At 39.4% G+C, this 26,453-nt stretch overlaps 1 protein-coding gene across 1 annotated transcript in view; it reads left to right on the top strand.

Moving 5' to 3' along the window:
- Nucleotides 1-26,453, top strand: part of snd1 (staphylococcal nuclease and tudor domain containing 1) — an 854,179-nt gene that overhangs the window by 747,905 nt on the left and 79,821 nt on the right. The window contains exons 19-20 of the mRNA XM_043713955.1: nucleotides 4,291-4,414; nucleotides 21,512-21,581. Coding sequence (XP_043569890.1) covers nucleotides 4,291-4,414; nucleotides 21,512-21,581 — 194 coding nt within the window. The remainder of the gene's footprint in view (nucleotides 1-4,290; nucleotides 4,415-21,511; nucleotides 21,582-26,453) is intronic.

The raw sequence follows: 26,453 nt of genomic DNA, 5'->3' as shown, positions 1-26,453 counted from the left end.
CCACAGGGAGTGGAGTGCATCATTTCTCCCTCCAACTCTATTTTGATTTAGTCCCTACCCTCCCCCTCACTGTTTTGATCTCACAGCACTGCCCTCTGATGTGAAGGGCAGTGTTTGTCACTGGCCCCCCGGGTGTTTTCCTATCTTCCTGGTGGTGGAAGTTGAATAAAGATTCGTGCACTTTCACTGTGTCTCACACCTGCGCACACACACACACCATGGGTGCTGGGGAAAAAATAAGCACTACCGCACTTAGGTGGTAGTGTGGGGGTTAAATTTTTTTAAAAAGAGGAAAAAAAAGAACAGGAGTGTCTTCCCCCTCCAACTCTATTTTGATTTAATAAAAAAAAGAAAAAAAACAAAGAGGAGACGGTTCTGCTGTAACTGGATCAATGTTAAGTTTTTATGTAAATAAAGCGTCACTTTGACAGGATACTGGCCTTCGTGGAGTTAGAACATAGAACAATACAGCGCAGAATAGGCCCTTTGGCCCTCGATGTTGCGCTGACCTGTGAACTATTCTCAGCTCGTCCCCCTACGCTATCCCAAAGTCATTTCAAAGTTTTTATTGATGTCCTAATGCAAGAAGCTGAATAAAACCTGTGGTCTGAAGGGAAATGAGTAAATACATATGAGTTTGCCAGAGCCCAATTAAAGGCCTCTTACAAAGAATTGAATTGAGCAGAAAAGATTGGATGTAATTGTCCCCCATAGAGCTGTAGCCGACCTACTAAGAAAGATTTAGAAAATTATGCTTAGTTCATCTGCTATTTTTCCAATCAGTTCTTTTAGAACTGTAGACTGTTAGCTTCTTGGGATTTGTTGACTTTTGGTTTTTAAGTGCTCCTGAGTCACACTAACCAAACCAGAATGCAAAGCTTTGTCTTACAAGATCAAAGTCTGCTACTGCACCACCCCTTAAGTTTCTCTTGCATTTTTTTGCTGATCTTCATTATCTTTTATTTCTCACTCTTAGTTGCCAATTTGCAACCCTCTATCTTGTCTTTTGTCCAAACAAAAGTTGATGTCTACCTTCAATGGCACAAGTGACTCAGCAAACAGTTGGTTCTGTGAATCTGTTATGAATGTGTCCAGCCCCACTACTCCTCCAATCATTCTATTTATGTATTGATTTAATCATCACAGCAGCAAACTGCTTCTCTATTGTATCATTGTCCAGAATAACTAGGTTTTCATTAGATTTTTAAAATGAATTCAAACTAATCCATTATTATAACAACCTTATTCTTAAAACAAATGGCAAACACAGATTAACATCTGAACTATAATCTGAATTGAAACCACATCCTCTTAATCCCAAACACAATACAACAGTTTTTAAATGGATGTAAAGAAATTCTTATTTGCCAGAGTATGAAAATAAAACATACAATGTGATTATTTCTCACAGATCACTGGGTTTCCTCTCAACTAAATCAAATTGACTAACAGCCATTGACTGATGGAAAGTCATCAAAATAAGGTTTTGATTTGGTTGGAAATTAAGCTGGTTCCATGTCCTTGGAAAATAAGCATCATTGAGCTTTTCAGATTTCACATAGTACTCAAGATACTGGGGTATGAAAACCTTATTAGGTTCCCAGAATACTTCAACCAAAAGACTATTTCAGAAGAGAGGAATTTGCCTTTACTGCAAGCCTTGGAGGATTTTTTCCCCCCTTCTCACTTCTTTTGTTTTGAAACTGTGGCTCTATGTTTGCTTAACATCAAAGTTGAGGTCAAGACCGCAACTGAGATCGTGAGCAGATATTTTGAGACCACAAGTGCCAAGGGATCAATAGCCACTGTAGAGCTCTTACTGAGTTATAACAAACACGTCTCCACTTTGACTCCACTTACCTCCACTCTCCCAGATGTCCTCTCCCAACCCATTTTGTGTTCTAAGATCTCACTAGAAGGGTTGCAACAATTTTCAAGTCTCGAAATGGAGTCTCATTGGAAAAAATTGGGAATAGCTAGCTTAATATAAATTTACCAATCCCAAACTAGGACTGATAAACCAAACTTTTGTTCAATTTGTTTGAAGATATTTTCATGGATTATTCACCAGATAAAGATGAGTAATTACGATATTAAAACAGCCTCAGGCAAGCACAGATATAGATCATGAATGTCTGTTGGCTGAAACAGGCCATAGAAAGCGTCTACATGCGCATATGCCATTGACCTTACCAGGCTGGGATGATGTCCCTCAAAAGTGTTGGAGCAAGTAGGAAGGGTCCTTTCTGCAGCTGAAGGGATCACTTGTGTGCCTCTTCCCTCCTGTCCTATCCACTTCTCCACTCGCCCTTTACCACATGCCAAAGACCAACAATAAAATGTCTGTCATTGTATGCACAAACAGAACCAGTGATGTCAATTGGCCACAACACACACTGCCTGCCATGTGGATACATTGATCCACTTGGTGGTTGCATTCACATTAACAAGTTGAAAGATTTAGCAACTGTTTTTTCAGGCAAACAAAGCTAAAATTCTCTCTCATAGCTGAACGCTAGACCGTGAAATGCTCATATATTCAATAACTTAGTTATTTGCTTATTAGGGCATCTTTCTTAAATTCTTATCACAACAGGAGGGAATTGCTGTTGTCTTGTTAATGTTCTAGATTGCTGTACAAGTTGGTGATTCCATTGAGCAAGAACTAAGGATTCTCCGGCACAGTCTGAGTTTTAAATTTGTGCTCTTGCTATTGAAGAATAGTGGCTCAGCTTATCTTGAGGGTAGTTACACTTTTTTGTTGCTGGTATTGGTTATGTTCTTCACATTTGAGGTAATGCAAATGAGTTGGAGCTTGTGATGCAGATTAACATGAAATGCTTCGCCACTGCTTTTATTCTTGACTCCAATTTGGCTTAATAAAATTTTCTTTGCATTAAAAAGAAACTCTAAGATCAGAACAACTTAAATTAATCCATAGATCACTAGCTCCCAGATGACTTGTTGAATATGGGTTTTGTGTGTTGCTCACCCATGCAAATCATCCCATGTTCAATGACTGATATATTTTGAGTTAGCTAATCTGAATTGAGGCAGCAATTAGCACCTCTCTGCTAGCTTCAGTGCACCTACACAAAACAAGAAAAACGAGGTATCTGGTAGCAAGGAGTAATCAAAGCCCAGCCCAACCCTGTAAAGGGGGACAAAACTAATAATAAACAGTGATCAGGATTTTTGGGATGATGTCAAGGCCTGGAAGAGGATGCAGAGGGAATTTAGTACTCGAGTGCTATGGGCATGAAGGACTTGCATAGATTGGTTAGAAAAGATAGTGTTTTTTAGAGTAAATAAATTTTAAGGGCGACTGAATGAGAGGTGTTCAAAACCATGAAAGGTTTTGTTGAGTAAATATGGAGAAGCTATTTTCACTTGCAGTTGCATTGACAATCAGTGGTCATTAATGTCTGAAGGTCATTAGCAAAAGAACTAGAGGAGAGATAAAGAACAAAGTGTTTACCATAAGCTATTATAATCTGAATTGCTATCTTTCAAAAAGGAAAGGGATAATTATTTGAAGGATTTAATGTACGCAGGCTTATTGGAAAAGAACAGAGGAACTAATTGACAATTTCTTCAAAATCTGGCTCAGGACCTGTGTTGTATCATTCTTTGATTTTTGGAATGGGGCTTTCAAGATACTTGAGCTGATTTGAAGTATGTGGAACACCAACGTGTCTCCATTCAATAGTGCTCGGTGGTTTTACTGACTGAGCCATTAGAATTGACAGAGTCTATTCTGTCAATCAAGCTTATTCCAATATTTTCCTGCGTAGGAATTACACATATCAACAACTTTTTACCCTTTTTGAGACCATAGATTTCAAATAGATTATTTCTTCTGCTCTTCAACTAATTATGGTTTCAGCTGCTTTGCAGTTGTATGCATTTATTTTTAAATTAAACTGAGAATGCAGATAATTTTGCATGATTTTGACTGAAGGCATTATGGTTGCATTTTCTCTCTTGCTGATTTTGATTTCCACATAAATAATGTTGAAAAATGACAGCTTTTCTCTTTCAAAGAAAAGGAAATGCAATTTTCCAAGATAAATGTTAGTTTGAATCTTGTTCGCATGATGTTAGAAACGGGATTGTTCCTTCAAACTTTCTCAAGGTGATTCATATGTTACTCATTGAGTATTCCTCACTGTTACTTCATTTTTCTGTGCAACTCTTGTTGGAATGCTGTAAAACTGTGGTGAGGTGTTAATTAAGGTGCCAGTGTGAAAATCTAAACCTAATTATCCTTTGTCCAATTCTTGCTTGCAGGCACTCAGCTGGAAAAATTAATGGAGAGTATGAGGAGTGAGATAGCAGCTCATCCACCTATGGAAGGCTCCTACACACCCCGTCGCGGAGACTACTGTATCGCAAAGTTCATCGACGGAGAATGGTAAAAAAACACATTGCATCAAGGTCACTTCTTTGTTCTTGTGTAAAAAGAGCAAAGCAGATAATTTCTTCTGCCAGGCTGTAATTTCCTGAAAGCAAGATAGAATAGATTTATCATCAATCCCTTTAACAATAGTTATAGGAAAGTTATTTAATTGAAGTCTCTTGTGCCCTGTCTGGTAGGTTGCAGTATAAGGACAGCTGTAACCTATCAGTCTAAGACATGTGAAGTAACTGCACTGTTTGCTGCAATTGCCTTTTCAATCTGCTACAAGCCTTCCTTAACCTAGAACAATACAGCACAGTACAGGCCCTTTGGCCCTCGGTGTTGTGATAATCTTTTATCCTGCTCTAAGATCAAACTAACCTACGTACCCTACATTTTACTACCATCCAATTGCCTATTCAAGAGTCGCTTAAATGCCTAACATATCTGATTCTACTACCACTGCTGGCAGTGCATTCCATGCACCCACTACTCTGTGTGTAAAGAACCTACCTCTGAGATCTCTCCTAAACCTTCCTACAATCACCTTAAAATGATGGCGCCCCCCAATGATAGCCATTTCCACCCTGAGAAAAGTCTCTCGCTATCCATTCTATCTATGCCTCTCATCATCTTGTACACCTCTATCAAGCTACCGCTCATCCTCCTTCACTCCAAGGAGAAAAGCCCTAGCTCCCTCAAACTTTCTTTATAAGACATGCCTTCCAGTCCAGGCAGCATCTTGGTAAATCTCGTCTGCACCCTCTGTAAAACTTCCACATCCTTCCTATTCCATATTCCAGTGTTGTCTAAACAAGGTTTTATAGAGCTGCAGCATAACCTCACATGTCTTAAACCCCTTGTTAATGAAAGCCAAAACACCATAAGCTACCTTAACAATCCTATCAACTTAGGTGGTAAATTTGAGGAATGTGGAACCCAAGATCCTCTTCTTCCGCACTGCCAGGAATCCTGCCTTTAACCCTATGACCTGCATTCAAGTTTGACCTTAGTCCTAGAGGCTTTGTCAAAACCTGCATGTATACAGACTTACTATGACACTTTAACCAGCATTTGTGCCCAGTGTGATGGTGAAGTGACCCCAACACAAACGGGATAATTATGGCTTACATTTATTTCCGCCCCTTTAACATTGTAATATACCCCAAGGCATATCACCAGCATGTTTTCAGATAAAATTTGGCACCAATCTATGTCAGAATATCGAAGGATCAGTTACGTAGGTTTTGAAGAGAAGTTAAAGGCAAAGAGGTAAATGACTAGGAAGAACAGCAGCCAATTGGTGTCCAGTAAGATCCATCAACAGCAATGTGATGACTACTTAATTTTTTCAATGATATTAATTGAGAGAAAAATTTTAGACCAGGCCAACACAGCATATTACATAGGCAGCCAAAGACATGACTGTCATTGATAAGAGAATTTGCTCGTACTGGGCTGTTGCCACCTAAAATACAAAGCTTGCATAACGTATGTTTACTCACTCCAAGAAAGCCAAATTATAATTTTTTTTTGCATATGTCTTTTTATAGTAAAATAGTAGTTTTATTGCCTTAGCTGCATGTAATATATCACAGGAGTCAGCAACTAGTGTCCAACATGTGACTTGTATAAACACCGCTTATAGATAGATGGTACAAAGACTGCACATGTGAACAAAGAATGCCATGATCATTAATAGGTCGCAGAAATCATCAGCTAGTCTGTTCTTATAAAATACAAAGGCACAAAATGGAGAAACAGGCTGGTTCCCCTGATCCTGGTGCTGCCATTCCCCTCTGTACTCTTAAACTTTGACTGTACTCCCACTCAGACTGTGTCTGTCTCCTTGCCTTCCCAGCACCCTTGTCAATAGCACAGGCAATGATGCTAACAACAGTGCAGGTACAATACAGTGATGTAATCAAGCATTTGCAGTTGATTAGTGAGGCCTGCTCTGTCGCAGCCTGCTGACATCAATGTCCATGTCTAAACATGCACTGTAGCATTTACATAGTGGATAAAACTCCATATTTCTTTTTTTATATTCATTCATGAAATGTGGATATTGCTGAATGTATTACCCATCACAAATTACCCTTGAGAACGTGGTAGAGAGTCATTGCCTTGAACCACTGCAATCCATATAGTGTAGGTACACCAAAATGCTGTTACAAAGGGAATGCCAGGATTTTGATCCAGCAACACTGAAGGGACAGCAATATGATTCTTTGAAGTGAACTTACAGGAGTGATGTTCCCAACATCTGCTCTATAGTCCTTCCAGGTCATAGAATCCCTACAAGGTGGAGGTGGGCCATTCAGCCCATCGAGTCCAACCAGCCCATCCAGACCCTCCCCCCATCCTTCTGACCTTGCATTTCATATGGCATTTCCATGCACATCCCTTGACACTATAGGCAATGTAGTATGGCCAGTTCACCTGAGCTGCACATCTTTGGACTGTGATAGACAACCAGAGCATCCAGAGGAAACCTACACAGACAATGGGAGTACATGCAAACTCCACACTTAATGGTCGAAATTGCAGAATTAGAAGGTGCTTCAAAGGAGCAATGGTGAGTTGCTGCAGTGCATCATGTCACTGCCTGCTACAGTGCACTAATAATAGCAGAAGTAACTGTTTAAATGGGAAATGGCATGCTAGACAGTGGGTTGTTTTATTCCAGATGGCATCAAGCTGTTGAAATTTTGTTGGAGCTGCACCCATCCAGGCAAATGAAGAGTATTCCATCACACTCTTGGCTTATACCTTGCAGACAGGCATGGAGGAAACAGGAGTTGAGTGTACACTGAATTCTCTGCCTTTAACATATATAGTATTTATATTGCTAGTCCAGTTCAGTTTCTGGTCAATTCCAGAATATTGCTGACTGGCCATTCAATGATGGTAGTGCCATTGAATATCATGGGGAGATGTTGCATTCTCTCGTTTTGGAGATGGTCATTGCCTGGCATTTGTGTAGCATGAATGATGCTTGTCATCCGAAGCCAGGTTTTGCTGTGCACGAACATAGTCTGCTTCGGTATATGAGGAGTCACAAATGGTGATGAATATTTTTGCAGTCATTAATAAACATTCTCACTTCTGATCTTATGATGGAAGGAAGGTCATTGATGAAGCAGCTGAAGATAGCAGCAGCCAGTAACTAGCCTGAACAACGCCTACAGTGGTGTGCTGAAACAAAGTTACCGTCTGTTTTACCAGGGTTTCTTGATGTGCAATTGTCTTGATATTAAAAACAGTGTCACCTCCTCTCTGGAATTCAGTTATTATATCCATGTTTGGACGAAGGCTGTACAGTAATGAATCCAGGAACTGAGCCACAGTGAGCAGGTGATTGCTGACTAAGTGCCACATCGTTGCACTATCAACAATCCCTTCTATCACTTTGCTGATGATCAAGTTGCATTAATGGGGAGGTAATTGGCTAGGTTGTGTTTGTTTTTTGACGGGGCAAATGTGTGAAACTTTCTACGTTGTCAGGCAACGCGCATGTACTTTAAATTGCTTGGTTGGGGCGTGGTTAGTTCTGGAGCACAAGTTGTTGAAAATGTACTTAAAAAGCAGCCAGGCTCATTATGTTCTCTTTCCCTGTCTCTTCTTCACCTATTCCTGACAATTTTAATTGCATTGTGAACTTTCTATCTCACTATGTTGTGATATTAGCGAGGGTCTTTTCCACCTTTCAGGGCCTTATCATTGTACTATCCATTTCTATTCTTCTATATTAAGTACATCTAGACCTCCATGGTATGCCCTGTTTACAGATGAATTTGCCTAATGATAATACTTATCTATAAATTCAATCCTAATAAACCCCCGGGATCACTATGGTAATCAATAGATGCTGTTAAACATGTCAGTCTTCCCTTTATTATACCTTCAGAAATAATAGCTCAGTCCCAAAAATATGTTACCCTTTGAAGGCTGACAGCATTCTTTTCAACTGGAGCTGTTGTTTTTAGTATGACCTCTGTTCTAAACTGTAACAAAAATATTTTTAAGGTGAGATGTGCAAGCATCCCAATCACCGTGGGCGGCACAGTGGCTCAGTGGTTAACACTGCTTCCTCACAGTGCCAGGGAGCCAGTTTTGATTCCAACCTCCGGTGACTGTGTGGAGTTTGCACATTCTCCCCAGGTCTGCGTGTATTTCCTTCAGGTGAATCGGCCATGCTAAATTGCCCATCGTGTTAGATCCATTAGTCAGAGGTAAATATAGGGTAGGGTGGGTTATTGTTTGGAGGGTCGGTCTGGACTTGTTGGGCCAAAGGGCCTGTTTCCATACTGGAGGAAATCTAATCTAATCTAATCTATCACAAGCCTGCAGAAATCAAAAGCAAACTGTCATTCTTTGCTGGAAATCAGAAATAGAACAGAAAATGCTTGAAATGCTCAGCAGGAGAGTTGAGATCAGTGGAAAGAGAAACAAGATTGATATTTTGGATTCATTACCCTTTGTAAGAATTGGAAAAAATTAAAAATGTTAATAGGTTTTAAGGAATGAAAGTACGGAAGATAGTGAAAGAGCAAAAGAAAAGGTCATCCATACTGGGGAATTTCTTGTCTGCCAGAGGGGAAGGTGGGGGTTGAAAAGCGTACTGCTGGAAAAGTACAGGAATGTGAAGGGTTATGCCCGAAATGTCGACTCCTGCTCCTCTGATGCTGCCTGACCTGCTGTGTTTTTCCAGCACCACACTTTTCGATTCTGACTCTCCAGCATCTGCAATCCTCACTTTCACTCAGATGAGGTGGTGGCCTCAGCCTCACCGTCTATAAATGTGCTGGAGGCAGAAACCTACATTGGTGGAAATGCACCTATATTGACCACAAACCCTAAAGTGGAGCTCGATTGATTATTTTCAGCTGGTGTCGTCACAGTAGACCATATAGCTCTTTTGAGATGTTACCTTTGTTTTTTTTCTTGGGTATGATGGATAATTATTTTGGATTATTTTTGATGACCACTCAACACAATGCCTAAAGTTAATAAGTGTTAACCTTGGCTTAATAATAGTACTCCCAGCTCTGTGTCAGAAGATTCTTGATACAATCCCCACTCAAACATTGAGCACGTATCTCGGACAGCACTTAAATGCGATATTCTAGGATTGTTGCACTGTTGGATGTCCTGTGTTACAGATAAGATATGAAGCTAAGGTGTCACCTAACTTCTGAGGTGATGTGAAATAATCCATGGTACCTTTTTAATGAAATGGAAGATAGTTCTATCCCTGTCCAAGTCACCATTTATTCCTCAGAAAAAGACTATCTGGTCATTTGCATTGTTGTTTGTGGAAACTTCCTGGTGGTTGTGAAAGCAAAATACTGTAGATGCTAGAAATCTGAAGCAAGCACAGAGAATACTGGGAAAATTCAGCACGTCTGACAGCACATGTGAAGAAAGAAACAGTTAACATACTGAATCTGGTGTGACTTCTTCAAAGGTGCTGGTTAAATTTCCCTATACTGTACTGTAACAGCAAGTACATTTGCAAAGCAGCAATATGTGGGGCTGAAGACAGATAGGTGCTGTAAACAGAGGGTGATTTCATATGTTAATATCTGTTCAATGTAAAGTTATTGGTGTCATCCCTGATTAATTGTCAGGAGAAGTATTAATTCTCTGCAATTTTAAATTAATCACCTTGCTTGCAATAGACCAATGGATTCCTTGAATCATTCATCCAACTGAAAGGATTGTATGGAATGTTTATATGTTTGGAAGCTAAGTTTGCATAAACAAACATTGAATCTCCCCCTTATTGGATTTTAAATTTTCAGGCAGAAGTGCAGACCACCTGCAGGATCTGTCATTTCCAGACAACGAAATGCGCTTAAGGAGTGTGGATGGCTAGCAGTGAAAGTAATTTGTTAGATCAGTCATGACATGACATCAAGATTAAGTGGCATGCTTTTATTCTTGTATTACAGTCACTTCAAAGAACAAAAAAACAAGACAGTGCTGGAGCAGGGCCCTTTTGGCCCATCAAGACTGTACCAACACATGATGTCTTTCTAAACTAAAAACCTTTTGCCTCTTTGCAATCTGTAATCCCTACCTATTTATGTATCTGCTAAGATACCTTTTAAATATTGCTATTGTATCTGCCTCCACCACCACCTCTTGCAGTGCATTCCAGGCATTTACCATACTCTGGGGGGGGGGGAAAAACAACTTGTCTTTCACATCTCCTTTAAATTTCCCCCCCTTTTATCTTAAACCTATGTTCCCTAGTAATTAACATTTCTATCTTGGGGGAAAAAGATCTCTGAATACTGGGAAAAGACCCTCGCTAATATCACACACCTCATAATTTTGTAGTCTTCTGTCAGGTTGGCCTGTTCAAGTGGGCGGCACAGTGGTACACTGGTTAGCACTGCTGCCTCACAGCGCCTGAGACCCGGGTTCAATTCCCGCCTCAGGCGACTGACTGTGTGGAGTTTGCACGTTCTCCCCGTGTCTGCGTGGGTTTCCTCCGGGTGCTCCGGTTTCCTCCCACAGTCCAAAAGATGTGCAGGGTCAGGTGAATTGGCCATGCTAAATTGCCCGTAGTGTTAGGTAAGGGGTAAATGTAGGGGTATGGGTGAGTTTCGCTTCGGCGGGTCGGTGTGGACTTGTTGGGCCGAAGGGCCTGTTTCCACACTGTAATGTAATCTAATCTAATCTAAAAGTGAGAACAAACAAAGTTGTCCAATATCTCTTCATAGCTAATACCATCCAAATTAGGCAACATCCTGGCAAACTGTTCCTGTATCCTCTACAAAGCCTCCATATCCTTCTGGTAGTATTGCGACCAAAACTCACAAAATATTCCAAACGTGGCCAAAATAAAGTTCTATACAGTTAGAATATGACTTGCCAACTTTAATGCTCTATCCCCCAAATAGTAAAGGCAGGCATGCAATATAACTTCTTGATCATTTTATCCACGTAGGTTCCCACTTTCAAGGCACTGTAGACCTGTACAGCTAGATCCTTCTGTTTGTGAATGCTTCTAATGGTCTTGCCATTTATTGCATACTTCCCTTGTGTATTCAATCTTCCAAAATGCATTACTTTATGTTTTTCCAGATTAAACTCCATCTGTCACTTCTCCACCCAAGGCTCCAACCTAACTGAAATAACTCCACAGAAGCAAGTATCCTGTCATCAAATCACCCTTCATTTACACATGCATAGCACTTGATACCACTCTGTTTCCTCAGAGAGAACTCTTAGAGTGACTAGCACCTCTGGCACTCTTTGTTTATATCTGTCAGCCAGGATTCCCTACCTGAACCAGCTCAATAGCCCCAATCAGGGAACTCCTATTCTATGATGTTTACCGGCTAACCTCATTACAATCACTACACTATTTATACCCTGCTGTATCCACTGACAATCCTCCTCACTGTTCACAGCTTCCTCAAACTTAGTGTCGTCCACAAGCTTACTAATCAGGCCACCTACGTTCTGCTCCAAACTATTTATATATATTACAAATAACAGGTAACAACACTGATCTCTGTGGAACACCACGAGTCACAAATCTTCAGTCAAAGAAAAACCCTTCTACCAATATTCTCTGTCTTGTATTACTAAGCTTCTGTATCCATCTTACTGTGGATCCCACGTGACTTCATCTTTTGTATTAAATTGTCATAAGGGACTTTGTAATACATCTTACTAAAGTCTGTATAGACAACATCTACTGCCCTGCCCTCATCAGTCATTTTTGTCACTTCCTCAAAAAACTCCAAATAAAGTTTGTGAGGCACGACCTTCCCTACACAAAGCCATGCCATCTATCACTAAGCGATCCATACTTTTCCAAATCTGAGTCAGTACTATCCCTCAGAATCTTGTCCAGTAGTTTCCTCACCTGCCTCCCTCAGCAATCTAGGACAAATTCCTTCAAGTCTTGGGGATGTGTCTACCTTAAGACTTTTCAAAACACCCAACATCTCTTCCTCTTTTATATTGATATGCCCTAGAATATCCACATAGCCCTCCCAAGACTCACCATCCACCATGTCCTTCTCCTTTGTGAATACTGATATAAGATATTTCTTAAGGACTTCATCTACTTCGTCTGGTTCCACACATAAGTTCCCTGCTTTATCCTTGAGTGGGCGTATCCTTTCCACAGCCAACCTCTTGCTCCTTACATATGTATAAAATGCCTTGGGATTTTTCTTAATCTGTTGCCAGAGATATTCCGTGGCCCTTTTAGCCTCCTAATTACTACTTTGAATTCTTTTCAGCTAGCTTTGTATTCTTTGAGGGTTCCGTCTGTCATCAGTTTCCTAAATTTTAAGTATGCTGCTTTTTCCTTTTTGACTAAGCTCTGAACTTTTCCTGTCATCCAAGGTTCCCAAATCTTGCTATTCTTGACCCTATTTTCACAAGAACATGGTGGTCCTGAACTCTAATCAAATGGCCTATAAAAGATTCCCATATGCCAGATGTGGATTTACCATCAAATACTGCTGAAAAGGTGTTGCTGGAAAAGCACAGCAGGTCAGGCAGCATCCAGGGAACAGGAGAATCGATGTTTCGGGCATAAGCCCTTCTTCTGAAGAAGGGCTTATGCCCGAAACGTCGATTCTCCTGTTCCCTGGATGCTGCCTGACCTGCTGCGCTTTTCCAGCAACACATTTTCAGCTCTGATCTCCAGCATCTGCAGACCTCACTTTCTCCTTTACCATCAAATAGCCTCCCCAATCTACATTTCCCAGTTCCTGCATAATGACGTGGTAGTTAGCCATCCCTCAGTTTGGTACTTTCACCCAAGGGTGGCACTTATCCTTATCTGTAAGTAACTTAAAATTTAAGTTACAGCATGGAAGCAGGCTATTTGGCCATTGAGTCCACACCAAACCTCTGAAGAGTATCTCACGCCCTACCCTATCCTCGTAACTGCATTTCCCATCACTAATCCATCAAACTTGCACATCTTTGGACTTTGGGAGGAAACTGGAGCACCTGGAGGAGACCAACACACAGTTGCCCAAAAGTGGGATTGCACCTCAGTGCCTGACACTGAGAGGCAACAGTGCTAACCACTGAGCCACCATGCCACTCTGTCATGTATGGCAACTTCCTGAAATGCTCCCCCACTGAAACTTTGATAACCTGACCAGGTTCCTTTCCGAATGCCAGGTCTAGTATGGCCCTTTCCTAGTTGGGCTATTTACATATTGTTTCAAGAAAAGCCTGAGGGATCCCCAATCAATATAGGGGAAGTTAAAACCATCCACCATAACAACCCAGTTGTTGCTTGGACTGACTGTAGTCTCGACTCTTCACCTCAAGTATTTATCCTACTGCTGCTATTAACACCCACTCTGTTGCTGCTGCTGTTACTACTTTGAATGACCTTGAAGTTTTTGAAAATAAAGCACAAGTGATCTGAATATTTCAAGAAAATTGGTCCACATTTTCTGCTGGCCTACATTATTCCAGCATAAATCAGAGGTGCACGTGAGGACCTTGTAGAGCCCTCATCATACCACATTCTGAAGGAGTTGCCCAAGAAATGTAGTTTTCTGCAGGCAATTCCTCCATACGTGGAACCCTCAAAAGCTTACATTTAATTGCTGAAATTAATTAAATAGTTATTCAGGAAAAGTTATGCTACTCGATACATAGTCTAACTCCCTAAGTAAGTAACAATTGAACTGACCACATATTTACCACAAACCTCCTCAACTACGCCTCTATCAGCCTCTTACATACCCAAAACCAAAGCCCTCTGCCCTGGAATGGCTCCACACCTGATCACGAATTATCCCCATACACCATAGGAGCCTCAATTCCTGATCTCTCGATATCTCAAAATTTAAATTATTTTCCTAGTTTTTAAGTTTCTTTATGGTCTCACTTTCCCAATGTCTGCAACTTATTTAAACCTAAAACATTTTCTTAGCTTCCTTCAACCCCATTTCCCTGATTTATGGCCCCCAGTTGTATGGGCCCAAAGCTCTCAGTTACTTTATCTATCCCTTCTATTTTTCTATATTTGTCCTCTTTAAAATCAAATTCTTTGACATTTTTTTTTAGTTGCACTTCAAACAAAGCATTTTATTTTGTTCACAATCATTTATGTCTGATTATGCCTCTGTAGAGCATCTTTGGGTAGCTCTTCACACAAGTTATTATAGAATATCTCCCACCTGTTTTCACAAGTAAGATGGTCAAAGGTCTTTTTGACCACTTTGCCTGATTCATTCAGAAAGATTTTGCATTGGAACATCCAAAAATATCTTAAATAATTCTAATGTTTATCTCTGCATAGATACCTGTGGGCGAATAAAATTTTATACAGAAACGTGGAAGAGATTTTGTTTTTGACAACAGTTAAAAAGATGCATCAGCAACATAAATTACAACTTTTTAAAAAGTAAAAGGTCAGAGAGACTTGCATGTTCAAACAGAAGCTTTTATCAGTTCGAGTTCTGGTAACAAAACCTGGTGTACATTTAAGATGTGCAGTGCTATAATGGGATTGGATGTTAGAATGGTATAAATTTAGGGTGCCTCTACTGATTGAGTTTAATTCAAGCTTTCGCATCCATGCAGTAATAACTTTTTCACAGAGTTGGCAGAAGCAATAGACAAATGGCAAAGACAAATGGCCTCTTTCTTTGCAGAAAAGAATCATACTCCTTCCATTCCATGACTTTCTGTGTAGAAGAGCATGTTAAGATAAATGTGCATTATTGACTGGTAGTTATACCACAGGTGATACTTTTCTGGTCCCATGGCCTGACAAAAATGGAAGCACATTGTGTTCAAGCACATGAGTTGAAGATTTGCTTTCATTAGGTCATTGGTTATGTTAGATTAATCCTGGAACCAAAACAGTTTAGATTGGCAGTAAAATTGAACTTCTTTTCAATTTAAAAAAAAATGAGACATGGAAGAATGAACACAGTAACTGGCACTACAGAAAATGTACTAAGGAAATAAACAGGGCTAAATGCCAACAGATCGTCTGTACTTAATGGGTTGCATCCTAAAATTTTAAAGGAAGTAGTGACAGAGCCAGTAGATGCACTATTCATAATCCTCTGAAAATTTGTTGATTTTGGAAAAGTCCTAGAGAATTGGAAAACTGACCATGTAACAACATATTCAAAAAGGGAGAGAAACAACACGTAACTATAGCTTTTTTATTTTCATTTTGTGGAATGTGAGTATCGCTGGCTGGCCAGCATTTATTGCCCATCCATAGTTGCCCTTAAAAAGGTGGTGATGAGCTGCCATCTTGAACCACCTGCTGTGGTTGACCCACAATGCCATTAAGGAGGGAATTCCAGGATTTTGACCCAGTGACAGTGAAGGAACGGTAATTAATTTCCAAGTCAGGACAGTGAGTGGCTTAAAAGGGAACTTGGAGGTGGTGGTGTTCCCATATATCTCCTGCCCTTGTCCTTCTAGATGGAAATGGTCATGGGTTTGGAAGATGCTGTCCTGGGCAAATCAAGGATTTCCATCTGTCATTGGGAAAATGCTTGAGTCTATCATAAATGACATAATTTAGTATTTAAAATCAAGCAGAGTCTGTATGGCTTCACAAGGGGAAAATAATGACTGATAAATTTATTACATTACTTTGAAAAAGTAACAAGCAAGATAGGTAAAGGAGAACTAGTAGACATCGATTTCCAAAAGGTGTTCAGTAAGGTACTGTACATAAGGCTATTTAATAAGATAAGAACCTTTGGTGTTGGGAGTAGAATATTAAAATGGATAGAGGTTAACTAACAGAAGACAAAGTTTGGGATAAAGTGGACATTTTCAAGATGGGGAATGCAAATAATAGAGTATCAAAGCCAGGGATCAGTGTTGGGGCCTCAGTTATTTACAATACATACTAATGCAGTGAGGATGACACAATATACAGAGGAAAATGAATAGGTTAAGCAAATGGAGAAAAATTTGGCAGATGGAGTGTAATGTGGCTGTGAGGTTAGAAACTTTGGCAGGAAGAATTGAATATTATTTAAATGGGAAAAAAACTGCAGAGAACTGCAGCACAGAGGGATTTGAGCATGAATCATAAAATGCTGGCATCCAAGTTCAGTGGATCATAAGAAAGGCAAATGGACTCCTACCCTTTATTTCAAAGGTAATGGAGTATAAGAAGAGGGAAATCTTGCAAAAAGACTGCACAAGACACCAGTCAAACCACAGCTGGAATACTGTGAACTTATCAAAAAAATGATATTCTGCCATTGGAGGCAGTTCAGAGACAGTTTCCTAAGTTGATTCTGGGTCTGGAGGGATTTTCTTACAAGGAGAGGTTGGCCTCAAGTTTAGAAGAATGAGAGGAAACATTTTTGAAACTTAGAAGGTTCTTTCACGGATTGACAGTAAACATGGAGAGGTTGTTTTCCCCTTGTGCAGGAGCCTAGGGCTAGAGAGCATAATCCCAAGTAAGGGGTCACCCATTTAAGGCAGATTGGAAGGATTTTTTGCTCTCACAGGAGAGTCAATCTGTTGAATGTTTTATTCTGCAGAGGGCTGTAGAGGCTGAGGCATTAAGTATTTTCAGTGCTGAGGTGAACTGCGTTTTATTTTTGATCAATTGGAAACTGAGCCTTCTAGGAATAAGGCAGAAAAGTTAAACTGAGGATTGTCAGGATTAGCCTTGATCTCATTGTATGGTGAAGCAGACCCAGTGAGGTGAATGGCCTATTTCTCCTCTTACATCTTACGGTCTTAAGAACGGGAGACCAAGAGTTAAAATCTTGAATGGTTTAAACAAGTTTCTATCTATAACTACACCAGGGTAGAAGAATTTCCCATTAGCAAAATGAGGGTTTAGTAAAAGGCTTATTTACAAAACAACTGAATAGTGTTTGAATTTAGTTAGGAATGACCATCAATACAGACAGCTAATGGGACTTTATGATTGCAATTCTATTGGAACAGCGAGAACATTTTCTGTGGAAAACATTGGTCACGATTTACTATTAATTGCAATCTTTGTCCTGAAGCTTTCTTTCCAATGTCCGAGATTTCTCCTGAAAGTTTTCGCTATATTTATTCGTTTTCCTCAGGAGATTAATTAGAAAAATTAACTGAATGATGGAGTGTATGTTCTTTCCTCATTCATACATTACCACCTGCGGGGCTGACACTATTGACCATATGCATTAGTTTTGCCTGGTGCCCAAAATATCTTTGTTTGTGCCATTGTAGTTCAGACCTTATACCAACTAGCTGAGAGACTTTAATTCAGCACCATATGGAAGAAACACAAACAGATCGGGTTTAGGCAAAGTTTGGTCAACACAATTATTGATTTTTTTTTCCAGAGTGGTACAGCACTGAAGAAGGTCTCTGTGCCTGTATCAATTATTTGAAATTACTGTTGATTTAGCTCACCATTCAAGTATTAATTAAATTTCCTTTTGAAAATTACCGTGAAACCTATTCTACCAGATTCTCAGACCGTGCATTCCAGATCACAAAAAAAATCATTCTTTAGGACAAAAAAGGTTTTGTTAATATTTCAGTTAATTTGTTACTTTACAACCCACTGTGCAATTATTCTATATCCCTCAACTGTGATTTACCTTTTGGATAAATTATTGATCACTCCCAATTTACAATGCAGTTAATTATACTCGCTACAATTTGGTATCCTGTGCTAGGTCCTGGACCAACACACAGTTTTCTTAATATAACTGAAATATGTGCATTTATACAGTTTTGATTTTCAGAATCCCTAAAATCTTTCCAGTCAGTTAAGTAGTTTTGAAATAATCGCTGCTGTGATGTAGGAGATGGTGCAGCCGATTTGCACTCAGCAAGCCTGCATAAACAGCGATGTGGTAATGATCAGGTAACCACTTTTGTGATATTGCTGAGAAGGTAAATGAGCAGAAAACTCCTCTTGAAAACAGTGTCATAGAATATTTTATTCCAGCTAATCGGGCAGATGAGGACTGGTTTAATGTCTCATCTGAAAAAAGCACCTCTGATTGGCAGTTTGTGCTTCCTTTAGTTCAAGACCAACGTTCATTTATTACTAGTGTTGCATACCTTCCTTGAGGAAGCTACATGTAGAATTCAACAACTTGGAAATCTGTTCTTGTGACTTTGTGTCGCATTCCCAGAAGATTACCACATTTCTGCAATGTGGCCTGAAGGGATTACAGACTTGTCTGGCTTGCTCAAATCAAGTTAATGGCCAAATAACAAGTTTTTTCATTGAGATTGCTAGAAGGGTGTTCATTCAGGGTATTATCCCTGAACTCTGGTATAATAATAACAGGAATATTGATGTGGGTTCATAGAATCCATACAGTATGGAAGCAGGCCATTCGGCCCATTGAAACCACATTGACCCTCCAAACAGGATCCCACCCAGAACCCAACCCAAAAAAAACCAACTCTATATTCCACATTTCCCATGGCTAATCCTCCTTCGTGCACACCCCTGGATATGATGGGCAGTTTAGCATTGCCAATCCATCTAACCTGCACATCTTTGAACTGTGGGAGGAAACCAGAGCACCCGGACGAAACCCACACAGACATGGGGATAATGTGAAAACTCCATTCAGATAATCGCCCAAGGCCAGAATCGAATCCATGATTCTGAGGCAGCATTCCATGATCAGAATCTGGCTTTGATACGCACTCAACTTGGGCCGTCACCCATTTACTTGCAGTTGACTTGCAGGAACTGTATAGGGGAAGGAGAGGCAGCTGAAAATGAATAACTCTGATACCAGAGTTATTGCACAATGGATTGTGATGGGCACACTATCACTGTGAAGGTTTCAAGTGTTAGACACTTCTAAATCTTCCAAACTAACTTGGCCAACAGGTTTCATAATTTTCAGCTCTTTTCCACTATGGTCATAGTTGTATGGTTAGTCAGCCACAGTGCACACAAAAGAGAGAGACTGCAAACAAAACTGAACTCAGGAGGTTGTTGGAGTTCAAATATTTTACCCTGCTTCTGATTCCTCCCTTAAGTGTGTACTTTTCTGAAATGCTTGTCAAATGTTGGATGATAACCTTCTGTGAAGAAATGATATTTGCTTTAGATCAATTATTGACTGACAGCAATTGTTAGAAACATCTTTTCAAACATAGTCAGATCTCAAAAACAACACTAGATTTTAACAAATGTTGACTTACACAACTTCTCTGCGATACTGGATTACTTAAGAGGACAGACATAATCCTGCAACATATTGCCTCTGAGGAATAGTGCATGTAGAAGTTATTAGATGTGCCAAGCTCTCACCCTTCCCTTCGGATCTGTAGAGATCAAATCCACTTTTCCTCTACCAAACCTATATTTTGTCCATTTTCTTATCAGAATATATTGACTGATTTTGCTTTCATTCTACCAGTTGGATTACTCAGATAATACAGTCTACCAATTAAACAATAGGCACAGCTATTTATTTCTAGTTCACACTGAATTAGCAGGATCCCCTCAACGATTCACATCCTCTGCTTTCTGCCCCCCCCTTCCTTCCCACCCCATCAAGAAAAAAAAACACCTTTGATTACTGGAAAGTATGTGGGGTGCAGATGATCTTAATTATGATTCTCCTCTATATTGTTGTTAGAGGTAGATTAAAACAAATGGCTCCTTTGCCAAGGTCTTTGAGGGCTATTGTTGCTGTGAAACCACCTGACCAGTTCCTCCAAGCACCTGAATCAAAAAAGAAAATTGCAATTTATTTTTACAATTTTGCATTAAGCAAGAAAAACTGGGGCATTTGGTGGTTTACAACAGAGAGCTATTCTTTGATTTGAAACAACAAGCATTAAATTCTGTCCATAGGCATTACATACAGAAAAAGGCCATTCATTCCAACAGATCCATTATAACTTTGTAGATTGTGAAACTTTGTGCAATAATAAGACTACCATATTTGCCAATAAAGCATGTTTTCCATGTTTTTATTGCCACCAAACTTTATTATTCCAAACTACTCTTCAATCCATATTCTGTCTTGAACCTTCTGTAAAGTTAAGCTCATCCATATCCCTTCTGTCCAAATCCTAAATGGCATCTAGTTGAATCCACCCATCACACCTTTTCTGAGCAAAGGACATTGCCTTGCAGTCCAGCAATGCTAAGGTTTTGAAAATTCTCATCTTTGTTTTCAGATGCCTCCCTAGCATTGCTTCTCATATCTCGGTTGTCTTTTCCTGGTCAGCAAACATTACAGCCTGGTGGCAAAGAGAAGTTCATAGTGTCGGATGTTGGCATGGCTGAAAGATTGGCTGTCTAACAGGAAGCTGAGAATAGGCATAAAATTGGTCTTTTTCAGATTGATAGGATGTAATGAATGGTGTGCCACAGAGATTACTGTTAGGACCACAACTGTTTGAAATTTGTTTTAGTGACTTTAGTGGCAAGTTTGCTGATGACACAAAGGTAGTTAACTAAGTAAGTCGTGAAGACGACCTAAAGAGTTACAAAAAGTTATAAATTAATTTGGGTGGGTCAAAGATTGGCAAAATGAATATAATGTGGAAAAATATGAAATTACTCATTTTGGAAGGAAGAATAAATAGAAGTATTATTATCTTAAAAGGCAAGTACAAATGGAGAGACCGAGCTGAACTCTGAGATACAAAGGGATCCAGGTATCCTAGTCCATGAAACACACGGCTAGTATGCAGTCCAGCAAGTAATTAGGAATGCTATTAGAATGTTATAATCTATTGAGAATTTAATGCAAAATTAGGGAAGTATTGCTTCAGTTATACCGTAGAACCTCAACTCCTGAACTCATTAGAGCCTTGGTTTAAACATGGACAAAAGAGCTAAATTTCAGACTGAGATGAGAGTGACTGAAAAGGGAAGGGAAGCTATGATTAGATTAACTGGTATCGCTTTTGCCAGGTTAATGCAAAGGAGTAATTGCCATATAAAATCAATTTATCAAAGTTAAACAACATGATTTTAAAAGCAGACACTATTGTACATCTTTCACTTGTATAATTTGTACGGCAGTGGGGCTGAGCACAAATGCTGAATCTCAGCGTCAGGTCTTGCTATGAACTAGTCCCATAATAACTTCTTGTCTCATGAATCCCACTGTTCTGTTTTCAAAATAGGTACAGAGCTCGAGTGGAAAAGGTTGAATCACCTGCCAAAGTCCATGTCTTCTATATTGATTATGGCAATGTAAGTACTTGAAATCCACCAAATCCTTTAGAGCATCCTCCTACTAACAGTGACTTTTATACATTTACCCTGTTACAGCCTTTCGTAATCTAACTGATATCTATCACCAGTAAGAATATAAGATGGTAAGCATAAGGATGAAAAACTTTGAAGAATATTAGCTACATTGCAAACTAAGAGGCTAGTAAAACTGAAGAAGTTCTCTCCACAATTCAATTGCTGTAGCAGCATTGCTTTTCCTCGCCATGATAAAATGAGTTCATTTGCAACTAATATACCTTGTGTTTGGTACTCATGGTACATCTGCCACAGATCATGGTTGTGTAAATTTTCTTTCTTTTGAATTTCAATTAAAGTGTATACCTCTCTCTCTCACTCTCACACACTCTCACTCTCACTCTCTCTGATACATCTATTCTTCTGATGCATTAGGCAGCACCTGATACCAGAGAAAAGGAGTTACTGCAGGCAGCTAAAAAGTATGTGGAACATCATCCTCTGATGAATCATTCCCCTGAATGATTTGTGCAGAATCAGCAATTTATTTCTTCTCTTATATCCTTTATATTGTCTTGTAAAAGGACGAGGGCCTTTTCTATCTGTTTTTGAGCTAACAATCCATTTCTAAATAAATTAGGACATCAAACTCTTCAGTTAATGGAAACCCACTTTTTCAGCTTCTGAACTTTTCTCTCATAATGTGGAAACATTAGTTATCAAGGTTTACCAATGAACTTAGATCACCAGTAAGGTAAGCATTAAAACTTGAGACAGGATCCAAACTCTTTCCTTGACTTGAAAGAAAAAACACAAGCTTGATTTGTAGTTTTTAAGGGAAGTGGGATTAGAGTTCAGAGGATAATGGTTATAGGGCAAGTAGAGATGAAATGTCATTTCACAAGATAATGGGGAGTGGAAAGGTGATCAGCCAAAGGTCATCGGAACCCAAGGACCCAACTTCAGAAGCTTCTCGACGAAATTATCTCCACCATATTCAGATGTTCTTGTCATCCTATAGAAGGACCTGGATAATATTAGGTTTAAATCTTTGAGGAGAAAGTGAGGACTGCAGATGCTGGAGATCAGAGCTGAAAATGTGTTGCTGGAAAAGCGCAACAGGTCAGGCAGCATCCAGAGAACAGGAGAATCGACGTTTCGGGCATAAGCCCTTCTTCAGGATTCCTGAAGAAGGGCTTATGCCCGAAACGTCAATTCTTCTGTTCCCTGGATGCTGCCTGACCTGCTGCGCTTTTCCAGCAACACATTTTCAGCTCTAATATTAGGTTTAGACTGACAAACAGCCAGCAATATTCATGAAACATCGGTGTCAGGTAATGACCATCTCAAGTAAGACAGAGTCCAATCATTTCCCTTTAACTATAGGGAACATCAGCATCACCAAGTGCACATATTGTGAGACTCATGATTACCCATTGACCATAAGCTTAACGGACCAACCACATCAACATTTTGGTTCTGAGAATAAGCAAAAATATAATGGGTTTTCTCACGACTTACATGTATAATTACATTCCTCCTTCATCTTTTAACCAGTATCCTGGACTTGCTTCCTTAATATCATTACTGGAGTCATAGCGTCATAGAGAAGTACAGTATGGAAACAGACCTTTTAGTCCAACTCGTCCATGATGACCAGATATCCCAACCTTGCCAGCACCCGGCCTATATCCCTCCAAACGCTTCCTATTCATATACCCACCCAGATGTCTTTTAAATGTTGCAAATGTACCAGCCTCCACCACTTCCTCTGGCAGCTCATTCCATACATGCACTCCATCAGTTTAAATTATTAGTGCAAAAATAATTGAGATTTAATTTGAAAAGCTTTCTTTACCTCAAGAATCATAATAAATGTGGTCCCACCAGCATCACCTTCATAATAAAGAATATCCCTACCGTCCCTGAACAAGTGGAGATCTTTACTGAGGGAGGTGATTATGTTGTGGTAGTGTCACTGAACTAGCAATCCAGAGCCACCATTCAGTGTTCTGGGAACATTGCAGATGGTGGAAATTGAATTCAGAAAAATCTTGAATTAAGACCTGGCTGAATGGCCAATATCAATTGTCATTAAAAAATACTTGCTGCTTCACTAATGCTCTTTAGGGAAGGAGATCAGCTGTCCTTGTCTAGTCTGGCCTACATGTCACTTGAGACCCACTGAAATGTAGTTGACTCTTAACAATTAGGGATGGGTCGTAAATGCTGGTCTAGCCAGAAATACCTGCAGCCCATGAATGAATGTAAAGCAAATGTTGGTTCCCATTCCTAATTTCTATCTATTAACAAGCATTGGAACACACAAGGATGAGATTGGGCCAGGCTGTGACAATGACACATTTGGTCTTACCTCACAAGAAAAATCAATGTTTGAGTACTGTAACACACACCGTTCTTGTTAACAGAATTAATCTACTTCCTTCAGATGAAGAGGGGAACAATTTTTTAAGTTTCTACAATTCTGACTCGAATTGATAAGAAGTCTGCTTAAGTGAATAAAAGTAGCAAACAGACATTCTGAAAGATCTGCACAGATATTGAAGATTGCCAATAGAGTACCCAACTATTATCAAAAGATGCAGATGGCTTATGATCTGCCACATGTTGCTGTCTTTCCTTTCAGCTATCAATTCTGTCGATATTAATTGTAAATAAGGTGGAAGCAGTCATCTTTCTGTCAACTGCGCCCAGATAGGGAAGCAGTGACCATGATCATTATCAAATCTGCAGTCTCATGAGCCAAAGCAATAAGGAAATGCAAACATCACACTAACTTTATCAGTCTGTGTTATTTGGCTTCAAATTATTAAGCATTGTGACCCATGTATAAAGTTATGATCTAGCATAGACCCAGTGGACACTGAGCAAAATGACATATTTGTGTGGTGTATCATTCTATGTTCTGTTCATGTGCAAATATTTCAAATTAAGAATAATAGCAGATCAGCATCAATAGCAGCTTTTTCAGACCCATGAAAGTCAAATCAGTCCGATCTGTACATCTAAATAAATACACAAAATAGAGTTTTTTTTTAACAGAAAAGGCAAGTCCTCATGACTGCATACAGTCCATTTGTTGCATTTTTACAACCCTTGCAATAAATGTGTTGATGTTGATAAGGAATTTGAATAGAGTTGAAGAACCTGTACTTTTTATTTATTTTGGTACAATTTGGGCTAAAACTAGATCTGAAAGCTGCAGTAGTGTTCAGTTCCTGGTGGTGCAGTAACTGACACTGAGCTCCACTGAAGATTGCTCATCTCCTCATAGCTGATAATGTCCTAACCTACAGGGATGTTAATGCTAGTGCCCTAACCAATATTTATCATTCAACTAACATGTAAAAACTGATTAGCTAGTTCTTACCGTGTTGTGGGTTTTCTGTCCATAAATTGGCTGCTACGTTTTCTACAATATAACAGTAAAACCAGCTATTTAAAAAGGAACGTTGGGACTCCATAAAAATTTCTATATAAATACAACCTGTTTATTTCTACTCTTAATATTCGGAGTTAGCAGCTCCATGACACTGAAAAGGCTTTCTTTCGGCAGACAGTTGGTAATATATCTTTAGCTTATTAGTGGCAGCTGTAAGAAGTTTGCATTAGTTGCTTTTTGGACTATTTCCACTACTGCCAAATCTCTCCTACAGCTCTGAAGTGATTCCACATCACAGCAATAGAACAACCTCTTCAGTTCACATGTCTTCCATGTCAAATGGAAAAAGCAGCTGGTCATAATTCAGGTTCGGAGATAGAATACGATCAGATCGAGCTTCTTCGAAACATTCTCCACCCATGCCAGTCTAGCCTGTTAGCTGTAAAATGTGTAGAGTGCTGTTGAAATACAGCTTCACACTTTATATTGACACTTCAAAGGCGCCTTTAAATATGTATTGCTACTGGAATTCATATAAAATTTGTTTATATATGGGAATGGACTACTTCCTTTTCATCTCTAAATAATCATCAACCTCCAGACCCTTCCTTACTAGTACTTGTTTCAGCCAGTGCCACTACCTTCCATCAATTTGTACTTTGCTGCCATGAAACTGAGGGAATCGGAACCAGTAATTGAGGAGGAATGAAATACTCAGCTAAATTATTGAACATTATTTTGTTTACACTAACAGACTGAGGACAATTTCTTCTTAATAAAACTATTATTTTTCTGAAATACCTTGTAATTTCACATCTCATACACACGTTTTGTCTAAACAATTGTGACAATTTGGAGAATTGCACCTGATTTTCAGGTAGCCCAATGATGGGGCTTGAGGTAGGAAAGTATGTGTGGTAAATTCAGCCATAATTGTATCTGGCAGTCTAAATTACCATATTTCATGACCTACCATATCTGCCATTAGTCTTCCTGTTGGATGCTGTGGAGTAAAAAGCTTGGAGCCATAACTCTTGTGCAGTAAGTGAGAATTTTAGACTCCGTCAAATAACCTTAAAAGTTGCGTAAGGCTACACTACAATGAAGTGATGTCTGCAGAAGAGTTTACATTACTGTTGCTGTGCTCAGCAAGAGAGTGGCCAAGTTTCAGTCTTGATAATTTCCCAGTTTTGTTTTCCCTGCAGAAACTATATTTATCCACAAAATAGAGTATATAAATATATATAATGCAAAATGGAACTCAAACACAATCTTGCGTTGCATAGTTTTCTTGCTCATTCATATTTAAGTTTGGATACCTCTGATCATACATTGTAGATTTCAGTAGAATCTAAATCCATTGCTATGTTAAATGATACAGATCAAAAGGACCAGTTTCTGTCCTCACGAAAACTGTGTTCACTTTGTTTTTAATTCCTTCGTGGATATGAATGTTGCAGGCAGCATAATTA

This window comes from Chiloscyllium plagiosum, chromosome 23 (assembly GCF_004010195.1).
Source record: "Chiloscyllium plagiosum isolate BGI_BamShark_2017 chromosome 23, ASM401019v2, whole genome shotgun sequence".
Lineage (NCBI taxonomy): Eukaryota > Metazoa > Chordata > Chondrichthyes > Orectolobiformes > Hemiscylliidae > Chiloscyllium > Chiloscyllium plagiosum.
Note: the sequence above shows the minus strand (reverse complement) of the source record. Positions and strands in the feature narration are given on the sequence as shown.